The following is a 14,864-nucleotide window of genomic DNA, read 5'->3' as shown; positions in this document are numbered from 1 at the left end:
GATTTTCAGGGAGATGCCAGAGACGCAGCCCCAGCCCTCACAGAGCCCCACGCTCTGTGGCTGTCCTTGGCTTCTCAGCTTCCCTTTCCTTTGGTCCCTCGCGCGCTTTCTCCATAGTCTCTCCATGGGCTCTGGGGAGGGGCAGCTTCAGGCCTATAGCTTCTTTCACAGACCCAGTGCGGGGAGGGGGTGCAGTCTGCCCCCAGGTAAGCCCGTGGCTCCAGGAAGGGCAGACACCAGTCCCCCATCAGGGGAATGAGCTTGGCCCTGCTACTTTGGCATGTGGTCCTAGGCAGGTCACCCTTGCTGGGCTCAGCCTCCCCATTCTTAAACTGGGCACAACAGGGACCTCCCCTGGTGGTCCAGTGGTTAGGATTCCACCCTTCCTCTGCAGAAGACATGGGTTTGATTCCCAGTTAGGGAACTAAATCGGAGAAAAGCCACGATGATGGTTTCGTCAAGTGCCCAGTGTAACAAGAGAAGAGGGCAGGTCACTCAGAAAGCCAAGGAGGTGCGTACACCATGCTTTCTGCACTCCCTGCTCCAGCTTGGTATGGGGGTGAGGGAGCTTGAGCCCTGGGCTCCAATTTCAAGGCCTGCTCCAACCTGTTTCCTCGGGATTTTCTCTCCCGGAAGTAGGTAAGGAGGCTGGTGTGTACTAATGTGACCTTGGGGGAGGGGGGACACAAGAAGCTGGAACTGGAATGTCAGGGAAAGAGAAGGAGAAGCGTCTAGGAGGAACTCTGATAGCGAGGATGTGTGGGGTGGGGTGGGGTGGGGGGAATGTGTGTTATGGGGCAATCCATGGGTACCTCTGCCCCTGTGGGCCTCTGGACTTGCAGGTAGACATGGATGGGGTGGGAGGCTGTGTCTCACATACGGTGTGATGCTCTCTTTGTGTTGGTTGGGGTGGTGGGGTGGGGCTTGTGCGCATCTCTATACACTAGTCTGTGTGAGCAGGTTTTTGCCTCTGGCCCCAAGGTGCTGTTAAAGGCAAAATCTGCTCTGTTTTTAAAGAAGAGGAAAAGCTCCCAGGAGGCAGGAACTCCGGATCCGTTCCTGCAAATGTGTGTGTGTGTGTGTGTGTGTGTGTGCGCTGAATTGCTTCAGTCATTTCCGAGTCTGTGTGACCTCGTGGACTGTAGCCCACCAGGCTCCTCTGTCCGTGGGATTCTCCAGGCAAGAATACTGGAGTGGGTTGTCATGCCCTCCTCCAGGGGATCTTCCTGACCCAGGGATCAAACCCAAGTCTCCTGTGGCTTCTGCATTGCAGACAGATTCTTTACTGCTGAGACACTGGGGAAGCCCCCTGTAAATGTTAAGTGGCTTTAAATAAAGCCTTCCCCTTTTGGGGGCTTCAGTTTCCCTGGTTCTGTCAGACTTCCTAAGCCTCTCTCTGTCATCACATTTAGTGAATTCTCAAAGGGTCATCCCTTCAGGTGGTGCTATCTGACAACCTCCTTTAAACCAAAAACCCTTTTAGGTGAAGACCCTGTTTCCCTCTGCCCAGCTCCTAACTTTGGAGGAAAAGAGACAGATCCCAAAGCCTAGGGGTCCTTGCAGCAGGTTACATTTCAGTGAAATCCTGAGGCTGCTCAGTCCCTGACCTAGTAAGTCATATTGGGCTGTTCTGAGCCCCTCCACTTCCACCCCAATAAATATGTATCTCATGGTGAGGGGATTCCTCAACTTCCGGTCCTTGCCTTGTGAGTCACAAATTAAAATCTAGGTGAGCGATAAAGATAAAGGGGAGGGGAAGCCTGGAGCAGGTGAGTCACCCCCATCTTGCTCAGGGAAGGCCAGCCTGCCCATCCCTCTCCTGCAGACAGAAGGTGGCATCTTGGGCTGCCCCAGGGAACTAAGGGGGACCAGGGTGTTCCAAACCCAGAGGGAGATTCACTTCCCTCTCCCACTTCAGTTCCTGGAAGAGGGATGGAGAGGATCATTTTTCTGGTTTGCAAGAGGCCCGAGAGGTGTAGGAACTTGACCAGTGTCACACAGGGAGCTACAGAGAATCTATGTATCCTGGCACCAGCCCTTGCTTCTGAGCTGGGCTTTCCTGGGGCCCAAGAGTCAGGTGATGAGGAATAAAAGAGTAGAAAGGCCAGAGCTCTGGACGTCTCCAGTAAGGGGGGGAGGAGTGAAAAGCCAAGCCCCCTCTGCTGTCCTGGGCTGCCTGCCAGCCTTGCCCCTTCCATTCTGCCCAAGGCCGCAGAATGAAGCTGTTATTAGGCCCAGGGAAGCAGGGTCAAGGATAGGTGTAGCAGGTGGGAGCACGTACACTCTGGTCTACCTCAGTTCAAGCCTACATCTCTGTTCCCCTGGCTGGGAGTCTCCTCCTTTCTTCCAGGCTAGAGCCCTGTGCAGGAGAGAGCTGGGGTCTCCTAGAGACTGACAAGGCCAAGGCTGGACACTGAGGGATCACTGAGGGGCGCTGAGATGCAGCCCCTATTCCACCTGACGACCAACTACAGCATCCTGGCCTTTCTCCAGTCTCCCTCTACCTCTACAACAAATGGGGTCTCCTTGGAGCCCAGCTCCCACTGCCCCAAGGTCTGGAGACCCTCAGGAAGTCCCTCCTGAAGTCTGACTGCAGAATCTCCTGCCACAGCTTGTCCCCTCCTCTGGCTCCTTCTCCTGTGACTCCGCCTATATGGCTGGCACTGGTGGCTTCCCCTAATTAGCACTCAGACTGGGCTGGGATGAGGGGAAAGTATACTGGGGCTCATACACACCCATCACCTTTCTGGAACACCGGATGCAGAGCCTTCCACCACCTGTCCTCTCGCCCCCACCCGTTTCACACCACAGACCTCTCAGAGAGCAGTTGTCCTGGGCCCCACCCAGGTTCACGTTCCTGTGTCCCCATTTCTGCCTGCCTTCAGCTTCTTGCCTACTGCCCTGCCCACTCCTCCTTCTAAATCCCAAACCCCACTCTCATCATGTTGGACCAGGTCACTGCATCTCCAGCCTCCTCTACAGATCCCCACCTCCTATCCCTGACTTCTAAACACCGAACCCAGCTCCACAGCCAAGCCCAGACGGGGACACACAGAGATATACATGCAGACTCCCAGGGTCGCCCGCATGTACACACAGACCTCCATGGGTACACACATACACAGAGCCCAGAACACACATGGATGGACATGATATGCACACAGGAGGAAACCTGACTCTGATTAAGGAGGGAGCTTCTGGAATCGAAACTTTCCTTCTACATTGACTGTATTACAGTTTTCAAGGCCTGAAACATCTGTAATTTTGTCCGATTCTTACAGAGGCCCTGAGTGTGGGTGGGTGTGTGTGAGTGTGTGTCGGAGGACTCCACCTGAAACCTGCAGGTGACTGATGAGGACCCTGAAACTGAGGGGTGGGGGAAGGGAGCTGGCTGGGTCACCTGACTGATCAGTGGTCAAGTGAGGCTTGGGGCTGAGCGTCTGGGTCGGCGAGAGGGCTTGCCCCATCAGCCCTGCCTCGGGACTCTGGGCCCGTCCTTAGAACAGGCTCTAGCCCCTATCCCATTCTTCCACCCCCTCTCTGTGACCATCTGCTGTCCTCAAGGGGTGCTGAGGGCAGCCCAGGGACAACAGAAGGGAAACTATGAGTCAAAATCTGTCTTGAGATAGATTTTCTCAAGTTCCAGCTGGACACCTGACCAGAGGTACCCCGGGGGGAGGGGGAGGGAGGTTTACATTCATGGATTCTCCACCATCTCATCTGTCTGGAGATAGGGGGTGACTGTTGGCACAGGAGAAGGAACTGCCTGCCCGGCCCCCAGTCTGGGGACACTCATAATTGGGTGATTCATCTCTGCTGTTCACTCCCCATTCCTGTCCAGAGCCAGCCCCCTACTCTCAAGACTCAGAAGCAGGGAGAGCATCCAGCAGGGGCCTAAGACAGGGGCGCAGAGCTGAAGCATGGATAGACCTGTGGCTCCCTGGCCTCCCTGCCCTCTTCCTGTCTCCTACACATCCCCGTGAGATGTATCCAGCTCAACACTTAATGACTGAGTGAGGTCTTAGCAGGTGTTTGTGTGCGTGCTAAGTCGCTTCAGTAATGTCTGACCCTTTGTGACCCCAGTGGACTATAGCCTGCCGATTTGTCTGTCCATGGGATTCTCTAAGCAGGAATACTGGAGTGGGTTGCCTGTCCCTTCTCCAGGGGATCTTCCCAACCCAGGGATGGAACCTGGGTCTCCCACACTGCAGGTGGATTCTTTACCATCTGAGTCACCAGGTGACTTCTCTCCAGATGTCAGTTTTGTCATTTGTGGAAGGGGAGATTATATACCCACCTCTGAGGGGTTTTTGCAAACTGGAGGGAGTACTTCCTATACTTGAAAAATGTCTGTATGTCTTTTGGTCTGCCCCTCCCTCACCACACTCCAATGCAGGGGAAGAGGTTAGGGGGTTTAGGGAGGCTGTGGGGGAAGGTAGCGTGATTTATTTTCTATGTTTACACTCTTCTCTGCTTGCTGACAGCAAGGCCCATGTCTCCTCTGTTGGTTCAAGCTGTTCCCTTTCAGGCAAAAAGAGTTTGGGGGGCAGGAAATGAAGGGCGTGCCGGCCCTCCCCCTTACAGGGCCCTAGCCAGCCCCTCTGGTCCAACAGGCTGGGACTTGAGTCTTCAGCCCTTCCCTTGCCTGGGAACCCACTCCCCCAGCTCTGACCTCAAGGAGTCACAGCCTCCCACAGGGTGGATCGGAGGCCCCTTCCTGGGCTCAGCCCTCCCGCCCAGGTGAGACACAGACCTTGCTCAAGATGCCTTGGGGGTAGGTGGGGCCTCCTCATGTGCCTTGTCCCGGAGCTCCCGGGCAGGTGGGCTGGCTTGCAGCCCGTACTCAGCCTGGCTTTCCTTCCAGAAGAGCAGGAGGGAGCCCAGAGGGCCTGGGTAAGCTGCATGACTCAGGGTCAGGGCCTGCCTCACCAAGCTCAGGCTCTTCCTGAAGAGCTCCAAGAGCCGAGCTCCAGGAGCTCTTTGGCTCCAGGGGGCGCCATTCATAGACTACAGTGAGAATGAGCCCCCCACTACCCCCATTGCCTGCATCCAGTTGTGCAATGAGGTCTGCTTCTGCCCCTCAAATTCAAGGCCAGCCAGTCCGGGCCTTCTTGACATGCATCCTCAGGCCCTGACCCATCTTATCCCCAGAGGACCCCAGGAGGGCTGACAGGAATTAGGGGCCCTTGGAAGGCATTGCTTCCTTCTCCCTCCTCCGGGCAGGGTCCTCTCAGGAAGAAGACGTCTTCCACTAAGAACCCTGAGGGCCTGCCCATAACTTCTCAGCTCCAACTCTAACCCACCCCCATGTGCATGCTGCGTACACGTGTGTGGACCCGTGTATAAAAACTAGTTACAGACAGCAACAAGTTTGCTGGGAGTATATGGGGTCATGATTCTGAAGGCTGGGCTTTTTAAAGATGTATTACTTATTTATTTATGGCTATTCCGGGTCCTCGTTGCTGCCTATGGGCTTTCTCTAGTTGCGGTAAGCAGGGGCTCCTCTTCGTTGCCGCGCACAGGCTTCCCACTGCGGTGGCTTTTTCTCGTTGCCAAGCACAGTCTATAAAGCACAGGCTCAGCAGTGGTGGTGCAGGGACTCAGTTGCTCCAGGGCATGTGGGACCTTCCTGGACCAGGAATCGAACCCTTGTCCCCTGCATTGGCAATCAGATTCTTAACCACTAGACCACCAGAGACTCTGATTCGAGACCAGGGGGCACTGGGATCCAGGTCCTGTTCCACATGCCCAGCCGTGTGCCTCGGCAAGGGGCCACACCCACGAGGGGCGAAGGGGTCTCAAATGTGCTCTACAATGAGCTGCAGGCCCAGAGTTACAAGTGAGCACAAACACACATGTGTGAGTACACACAGGTGCACATGGGTAAACAGATACTACTTACAAGATACACAAATCTACAGTTATATGTGCAACCTGCTCCCTCAGGGTGGAGCACCGTGAACACCTATGTGAACTGACAGCAAACACATGTGTGTATGGGGGGGCAGTGCTCTACCTGCCAACACTTGTGCATATGGGGGGAGGGTACTTTATCTGCAAACACAAGTTTGTGTATGAGGGGAGGGCAGTGCTCCGCCTGCAAACACATGTGTATATGGGGAGCAGAAGGTGCTCTGCCCACTGAGAGCAGAGCTGCCCCTGTTTTCCTCCACTGCTTTGGTTTCTGGGCTGGGCTTGGCAGCTGGCAGCCTGGGATCAGGCAGGGGTAAGGATAGGGTGCAATGAGCCGGGGTTCCCTACTTTCTCTCAGCGTTGAGGAGCCCCTTTGCCAGTTCCTGCCCTGCGCAGCTCCACCTGGGACAGCGAGGAGCTGAGAAACATACCAGGGAGTGGGGAGAAGAGAGGACGGCCCAGTGCGGGGGGTGTTCCCCTCTTTCCACACTCTGGGTTCTGCCACCAGGACTCTGGGGTTTTGTCTTGAGTCATGGATGGGCAGCGGGGCCGCGGGCAGGCACTGGGTGATGGCTCCCTGATTCACCATGGGGCCTCCCAGCCCTTGAGGTTCAGGGGGCGGGGTGCTTCTTTCTGGGCCACGGGCCCTGGGAGACCTCCCATGTGGGGGTTACATATCTGTGTGAGCCTATGGCCAGGCTTTCATGGGAATGCCATCCCAGGAGTGCGTGAAGAAACCTCAGGGTCTATAGGCGAATATGACTGCCAGCCCCAGGGTATAGTGAGTGAGCACGCCTGCATGGCACGTGTGACTCTATGTGTTGCTAAACCCCATCTCTTTGGGCATGAGTCACCTCTGGAGCCCTCATTTCTGACAGCCACTGCTCAAAGGACAAGTCCCCAGGGTCCTCAGCCCACCTGGATTAAGTCCCTTCGGGAAATGAGGTCTCCCCGGCAAAGCTGCCTTAGAGACCAGGGTGAGGGCATATTTGCTGCCAGTCCTGTGGGAGTCAGGTCCAGGCGACCAGATCTCAGCTCACCAGTTATTAGATGCGGCACAGAGAGCGAGACTGCCCCATGACCCCCCACCTCTGTTGGGTCTGACATCCCCACAGCTCAGACAGCTTCATCTCTTAAAGGAACAGACTTGCCCCTGGCTAGGGATCAGCCTGGGTGGGAGAGTAGAGGGTTAAAACCAGCTGGAACTCAACCTGCTGGCAAGTATATGGCTGGCGGCATGTCAGGACAACTGCAGCTCGGGCCCTGGACCCGTGTGCAATGTGCACACAGGTACACGTGTGACAAGCGCTGTTAACCCAGCCATGTTCCACTGCCACGAGCACAGCCATGATGCCCCAAAAGCGTGATCAAGCGGATGGGAGATGCCATGTGTGGACACAGCTGGGAACAGAGCCGTCAAGACATGCAACATGTGACATGTACTCACCAGACAAGAAGCAAGGCCCCTGAACTCTGGCCGGAACTCAGCCCATGTGTTCTGCGAGTCCACCTGGGTCTGGACTGTGTCCACCTGGGTCTCTTCTCCCTTGGGCCCCACCCCCAACCCCCGGTCTCCTCCCTCCAGGCCCCTAACTGAAGACAGGAGGTCCATGATTTAGTGCTTAGTTGCTCAGTCCCACTGGACTGTTTGCAACCCCATGGACCGTAGCCTGCCAGGCTCCTCTGTCTGTGGGATTCTCCAGGCAAGAATACTGGAGTGGGTTGCCATGCCCTCCTCCTCCTCCTTCCCAACCCATGAATCGAAGGTCTCCCGCACTGCAGGGGAATTCTTTATGGTCTGAGGCACCAGAGAGGCCCATGAGCAGAGGCCAGTTCCTTTCCTGACTCGGTGGGAGTGTGTTGTCACTCCCTCCGTGGTGGGGATGGCAGGGAGGCTCGCTGCGAGTGGGCCGAGGAGGTCTCTTCCGCAGCTCCTTTCTCCCCTCTGGCCCTGGTCCTGTACGCTCCTTCATCCCCGCATCGGCTCTCTGCCCCATCATCCCGCAGTTCTCCTGGGGACAATCCTAGTCCTAAGGGCTCCTCACCCCACCCCGCACCTCTACCTTCCTCACCAGCCTCCCCCACAACCCAGCAGCCCCTTCAACCTCCCCGGGCGGGCGAGCCGTGGGGGCGGCCGCCCACCTTGAGGCCGGCGCGGACGGGGCGGGCGGGGTTGCGGGCGGGCTGGCGGGCGGGGCACGTGCCTCCGGCTCTATAAAAGGGCGCCACCCGGCGCTGGCGGCCACTCTGCTGCCGCAGCCGTCCTTTCGCCTGCCCGCCCGAAGCGCCGTCGCCTGCCCCCGCCATGGGTCGACAGAAGGAGCTGGTGAACCGCTGCGGGGAGATGCTGCACATCCGCTACCGGCTGTTCCGCCAGGCGTTGGCTGAGTGCCTGGGGACCCTCATCCTCGTGGTGAGTGGAGGGACACGCAGAAGCCTCTTGCCAGCCCCAGCACCCCAGTCCCACTGTTCACTGAGGGGCTGTGTTTAAGACAGCCTCGACCCCTCTCTCAGCTCTGACCACCCCCCCAGCCCCCCCACACTGACACCCTCCAGGGTCCTCTTTGCTTAGAGCTCTAACCCCCTCTGTGACAGCTCTGACTCTTGCCAGAAGGACAGCTGTTACACCCCAATGACAGCTCTGAGCTTCACCCTGTCACCAGTGGGCCAGCCCAGAGGCTGGGGGCATTGGTCACCTTTGCAGTCTGGGACCTCCAGCCCTGGCTGGCTGCCACAGATTCCTGGAGCCCCAGCCCTGGCAGGGGAGGGTGGTGGGGGGCAGTGGCAAGTGGGCCCCTATTGAGTTATTTGGGTCCTGGGTGCCTGGCCCCTAATGAATAATTAAGCCTCAGAAAGTCCAAAAGTTCCCCTGATGTGAGGACAGTGCTTTGGAGGGGGCGGGCAGAGGGCGGAGGCCATGCAGCACACAGCAAGCAAGGAAGGAAGGAGGATCCTGAAGATAGGAGGCTGTGGAAGGCAGCTTTGCCCCAGGCACAAGGGACGTGCAGTCACTAAGGTCTGTCCCTGAGTGCTGGGCGACTCCCGGACAGTTACCCAGACAGATGTGGTCAGCTTCCGGGCACAAGCGCGCTGGCGTGCATGGGTCTCCAGGATCTGAGTTACTCGCCGGGTTCCTTCGCAGTCCCAGTGACTCCGCGGTCATGCCAGTTTCCGTCTGGGTTGCTTCTGGGTGACTCTGTTTGTACTTCTTGGACCTGGCAGACCGATCAGTTTGGGGCTCTGTTTCCTGTCCCAGTTAGTCTCGGATTTTCAACCACGCTTGTGGTTACACCTGTTTCCCTCTTGGTTACTTCTGGGTTCAGCTGCTCCATTGCAGGGGGTAGGGTACTCTGTGCCCCAGTTCCAACCCTAGGTAAGGTAGTCCAGCCAGCCCCCTGGGGACTAGTGAGATTAACTTGGGGCAAGGAGAGCCGGGTGGCTCCCTACCACGGGTGGTGGTGGAGCAGGTTCTATGGTGAGAGGAGAGCTGGGACTCACTGCTGGCTTCTGGGACCAGGAAACCGGGAAGCCAGGTGGGGCTGTTTATCCACAACCCCCCAAGACTAGTGGTCCTTCCGGTCATCCATATCTCTTCTCTCCCAGGAAGGGACTAGGCCAGGTGCTTATCATCACCCTGCCCAGAGCCTTGTGTCCCCTCTCCCCATCTGACTGACAGTCCAGTCCCCTGTTGGAGAGCAGCCAGGACAGGGGACATTGTCTTCCCTTCACAGAGGGGCCTCCCTAACTCCTCCCTAAGTCTCAGCTTGCCTTCCCCCAAAGGAGCAGTCGGGCCTCCCGCTGAGCCCCAGGATCACTTGGCTTACCCCTGACCACAGAAGGAGGGTGTTATGTTTGTGAAGCCTTTCAGGCTCAGGTGGTTGAGAGGCATTGGGTATCAGTGCCCGAAGAGGAGGGGCCAGGCTGGGAAGACTCCTGAGTGGTGGGTGAGGGCTTGCCTGCACCCCTCTGGCGGTTGGGGACCTATAACCTGCAGTGTCAGAATCAGGGCTGGCTTTAAGGCTGGGGAAGCCCCTTTCTATGGGGCACCTAGTAAGGTGAGGAGAGGGAGAAGGAGGCAGGAGGAAGAGGAAGATTAGTCTCAAGGTGGTGGAACTGGCTCTGACAGCTTCTCCCTCCAAGGCCTCTTGGGATGGAGCCAGGTTTGTGCCTTGGGTAGGCAAGGAGCTGAGGCCAAGGCCTGCCAAGCTGGGCAGGGTGCCCCAGACCCTCGCATGCCTGTTTCAGCACACACACAGATACTTCTAATCTCTGACCTTTGCTCTCACCTGCCTGCACACCTTTGCCCTGTTGCTGCCTCAGGTTTCCTATCTCTTGGTCCTCCTGAAGGGTGATAACCAGAATTCATAACCACCCCGTGCAGCAGGACACTGAGCCATCAGAATGAACAAGGGCCCTGAGCACAGGTCTTATAAAATTTCTGCTGAATAGGCCTCAGAATTTAGTTATGGGGAGATGGGAAAGGAGAGCTGGGGCAGGGCTGGAGCAGCTTTGGGGGGCACCCTGGGAGCTCAGAGTAATAGCTCTTTACAGCTAGTGCAGGAGCATTCTGGGGGCTTCCCGGTGACTTAGCAGTAAAGAATCTGCCTGCCAATGCAGGAGTGGCTGGAGACACGGGTTCCATCCCTGGATCGAGAAGATGCCCTGGAGGAGGGCATGGCAACCCACTCCAGTGTTCTTACCTGAAGAATCCCATGGACAGAGGAACCTGGCGGGCTATGGTCCATGGGGTCGCAAAGAGTTGGACACGACTGAGTGACTTAGCAAGCATACACAGGAGTGTTTTTACATCTGAACAAGGGGAACTGACATACAGCACGCTTTGTACTTGCAGGACATCGGGGACTTTAGCCTCTTGAATCCCCCCATTTCTGGCAGAAAGTTTAGAACCAATCTCCCCACTTCCACTGGCCTGAGGGTCCCAGACTGGCTAGTGAGAGGACACACAGACCTCTGTCTTTAGGACCTCCAAATCTGAGTGGGGAACCTGGGTCCCTGAGGGTAGGGAGGTCAAGGTGAGGGGAGACAGGAGGCTCTGGGTCAGGGACATGTCAGGGAAGCTGAGGGTTCCGAGAGGGAGGCCAGGGGCTCTGACATCTCAGATTAAGGAGAAGTGGGTTCAGCCTAACTTCTGACCTCTGCCCTTTCTCCATGCACTCTCCCTGTCAGCTCTTCTTTGGGGCAGAGAGAAAGGCAGCTGCAGGTGGGGATGAGTGAGAACCTTCCCATCCCTAGGACCAGGCCTGAAAGGCTGGGGGAGGAACTGTTCGGGTGAGAGTGTCCCCTTCCTCTGGCTCTCATTGAGAATCGAGACAAATCAGTGGAGATGGTGCCGCTACCTTCTGGGCTCACAGTTGCAAACTCTGCTTCCAGTCCCTTCCACAGGACCCTGTTAGAGTGGAGTTGGGACCCTGGGGCTGGGAGGGCCTGTCTTATGACTGCAGCAGGAGGGGAGGGGTTTGATTCCAGGAAAGGGCTTCTGTCTCCGCAGGAAGGCAGGGGGAGGTGGCTGGCTTCACCTTTCCTCTGGAGTGAGAGTCACTGGTCCTCACTCTCCCCGCTTTGCTCTATTTCCCGACACAGATGTTTGGCTGTGGCTCTGTGGCCCAGGTCGTGCTCAGCCGGGGCACCCACGGGGGTTTCCTCACCATCAACCTGGCCTTTGGCTTCGCCGTCACCCTAGGCATCCTTATTGCTGGCCAGGTCTCTGGTAAGACCTTGTCCCCACCCTCAGCCATCAGCCTTCCAGCAACCCCACATGGTGTCCCACTGGGGAATGGGGTGGGGGTGGGAGGTTTCTTCACAGGGCAGGGCATAGCCATGCCCTAGCTTTGGGCCCTTGAAAGAGAAGAGTGACGAAGGAAAACTTCGTCTCTCACCTTGGAATCAGAGACAAGCAGAGTGGGTCTATTACATAGTCCAACCCGCCATTCTGTGCAATAAACCCTTCTCTGCATCCCTGTTCACCAGAGCCGAAGAGGGGGAGTGTGGGAGGGGGAGACCCTGGCTCCCCACAGTGGCAGGCTGGGGCTAATAGGTCCCATCTCCCTCTGCCCAGGGGCCCACCTGAACCCTGCCGTGACCTTTGCGATGTGCTTCCTGGCGCGTGAGCCCTGGATCAAGCTGCCTGTGTACACCTTGGCTCAGACTCTGGGAGCCTTCCTGGGTGCTGGCATTATCTTCGGGTTGTATTACGGTGAGCATCCCCACCCTGCTTTCCTCCACGACCCCCTCCCTCTGCTTAGGACTGGCACCAGGCCTTTCCATGATGAATACCAGGGAGCTGCCCAGGCCCCAGGCTTATGACTCATTCACACACCGGCCCCAGGTGGGGGCCGCGAGAGGAAAGAAATGAGCTGGGCAACGGTGGAGTCAAGCCCTCCACCCTCCATCGTCCCACCCCGTCTCCGGAGTGATAAAGCAGTGATTACGCTCACCTGCGACCTCTGGGAGGGTGGGCACGGCTTGACCGGGAAGACGGGCCTCAGGCCTCTCTCTCACGCGTGCGGTATCTAAACTGTCACCAGATGCGATCTGGGCCTTCGCTGACAACCAGCTTTTTGTTTCGGGCCCCAACGGCACGGCTGGCATCTTTGCCACCTACCCCTCTGGACACTTGGACATGGTCAATGGCTTCTTCGACCAGGTACGGACTAGGAATGGGTGAGGGGCTTGGGTTGCTTGTTGGCTGGCTGGGGGACAGGACTTCTTGTCTAGAGCAGACTCCTAGGACTCTGCTAGTTTAGCCAGCAGAAATCGTAGCACCACTGCCCTGAGGAGCAGAACCCTGGAGATGCCAAGACTGTTGGAGGAAGCCAGAGGGTGGAAGGTGGGGGCTGTCCTCACGCTGTTCTCCCCACTCCCCAGTTCATTGGCACGGCCTCCCTCATCGTGTGTGTGCTGGCCATTGTGGACCCCTACAACAACCCTGTCCCCCGAGGCCTGGAGGCCTTCACCGTGGGCCTGGTGGTCTTGGTCATTGGCACCTCCATGGGCTTCAACTCTGGCTACGCCGTCAACCCCGCCCGGGACTTCGGCCCCCGCCTTTTCACCGCCATCGCCGGCTGGGGCTCGGAAGTCTTCACGTGAGTGCGGTCCCCACCCGCGTGCCCCAGCCCATTCCCCGCTTTGGCCTGCCTCACCCACCCCTGACCACATCTGTCTGCCCACAGGACGGGCCGCCACTGGTGGTGGGTGCCCATTGTCTCTCCGCTCCTGGGTTCCATCGCGGGTGTCTTCGTGTACCAGCTCATGATCGGCTGCCACCTGGAGCCGCCCCCACCCTCCACCGACGAGGAGAATGTGAAGTTGTCCCACGTGAAGCACAAGGAGCAGATGTGAATGGGCGGGGGCACCCCACTCGTCATCTCATGAGCGTCCATTGACTGTGCAGGGGCTGCTCCCCAGAAGCCCTCTTCATGACTCCCCTCCTGGGCTAGGAAGCTTCTTGTCCACCACCTCCCACTAGACAGCCCCCTTCAGGCTTTTCCATCCTGAAGGAAATAGGACCCAGTAGGACCCTCAGCCTGTAAGCTGTGGTGGCACAGGGAGCCCGGCCGATCTAGCCCTTCATCTCCCAGAGGGAGACAGTAGGTAGCCGGTGTGTGTGTGTGTGTGCAGGTGCGTGTGTGTGGTTTTCCAGATATTCAGGGCAAAGGACCGAGTGGAAAAGATTCTGTCGGTGGGGTTGGGGTGGGGGTCCAGAGGAAGAGAGGGGAAGGTGCGATGTCTGTCTGTGAATGAGAAAAGCACGTTTCAGGGGCTCCATGTGGAGGGGGGTCCAGGTACAGGCATTTCTCAGTATGTGTGTGTCTGCCCTTCTATGCAGGGGGCTGTTATAGGCTTCAGTAGGGTGGGACAATAAGTAGGGCTAGGAGGAGGGGGCCACAGCCCAGTTGTGGAGCTCTGTCTATGCATAAATAAGGAGCAGCAGAGTGATGTGTTCATGTCACAATGGAGGCGTGAGGGGACCGGGGCGGGGGTGAAGTCCGGGTCATAATTTCACGTTTGCTCTTAAAAATATATATTAATATATGTGTATTAATACATATGTAGTAGATGTTACAGTTTTAGGGATGGGGATTGGGAGATTCCAGGGTCTGCCCTCCTTTAATCCACTCAACACATGTATTTTTGCCTTTTATAAAAAAACAATAAAATGTATGCCAATTGTGTAAATAGCTCTCTGCCTGCTCTGCTGTTTTTCTGGCGCCGAAGAGCTTCAGTGAGTCTGGCCACAGATAACAGGGCACCCTGAGGGTTGTGTTCGAACCTGTCCTGGGGGCAGAGGTCAGTCGCATGGGTCAGAGAGTCTTTCACCTCAGCTTGAACTTGGTGGTCCCACACCTTCCTCCAAGCTTCCATCCTCCCGGGAACCCCCAGCTGGTGAATCACGTCTCCTTCCCGAGCCCTGCGCCCACCCACTACCCTGGGAAGGCAGACTGAAGCCTGGCTGGGGGGAGGAACTTCCTCCCAAAGGAGAGGACTGCTCTCCAGGAAGTAGTGAGCTCCCTGTTGCTGGAAGAGACCAATCATACTGGGAACCTACTGTTGCCTTTGACACCTCGCAGTTGTTTGGGCTTCATCACCTTCAACAAGACCTTGGCCACAGCCCCTTTAGCAGCAGTTTACCTGACTCCAGTCTGGATCAGTCAGTCCATACAGCTGCCAGAGGGATCTTTCTGAAAGCCCTGCTGGAAGTGGGCCTCATTCCATGGCTCTCCCCGCCACCTGGAGACAATTGAAATCTCTCCATCCTGCATTCAGGCCCCCCCCAGGACCCGGCCTTGGTCCCCACCCCTCCCCTCACAATGCTCCATCCACTCAGGATTATTCTGTGCATACCTGTGTCTTCCTATCTCGCTGACCAGTCACTAAAGCCCTCCTGATCTGCTCCAAGACCTCCTCCAGGAAGTCATCCCTGCTGTTACCCA

The 14,864-nt window shown here is 57.1% G+C and overlaps 1 protein-coding gene across 1 annotated transcript; it reads left to right on the top strand.

Moving 5' to 3' along the window:
• Window positions 1-8,144: 8,144 nt before the first annotated feature.
• Window positions 8,145-14,113, top strand: AQP3 (aquaporin 3 (Gill blood group)). The gene is made up of 6 exons (XM_043453775.1): window positions 8,145-8,326; window positions 11,515-11,641; window positions 11,990-12,127; window positions 12,459-12,577; window positions 12,799-13,016; window positions 13,104-14,113. Exons 1-6 carry the CDS (start codon window positions 8,219-8,221, stop codon window positions 13,270-13,272), a joined length of 879 nt encoding a protein of 292 aa, XP_043309710.1. The 5' UTR covers window positions 8,145-8,218; the 3' UTR covers window positions 13,273-14,113.
• The last annotated feature ends 751 nt before the right edge of the window (window positions 14,114-14,864 follow it).

Source organism: Cervus canadensis, chromosome 30 (genome assembly GCF_019320065.1).
Source record: "Cervus canadensis isolate Bull #8, Minnesota chromosome 30, ASM1932006v1, whole genome shotgun sequence".
In the NCBI taxonomy this organism is placed as follows: Eukaryota; Metazoa; Chordata; class Mammalia; order Artiodactyla; family Cervidae; genus Cervus; species Cervus canadensis.
This window is presented reverse-complemented; position numbering and strand designations above follow the sequence as displayed.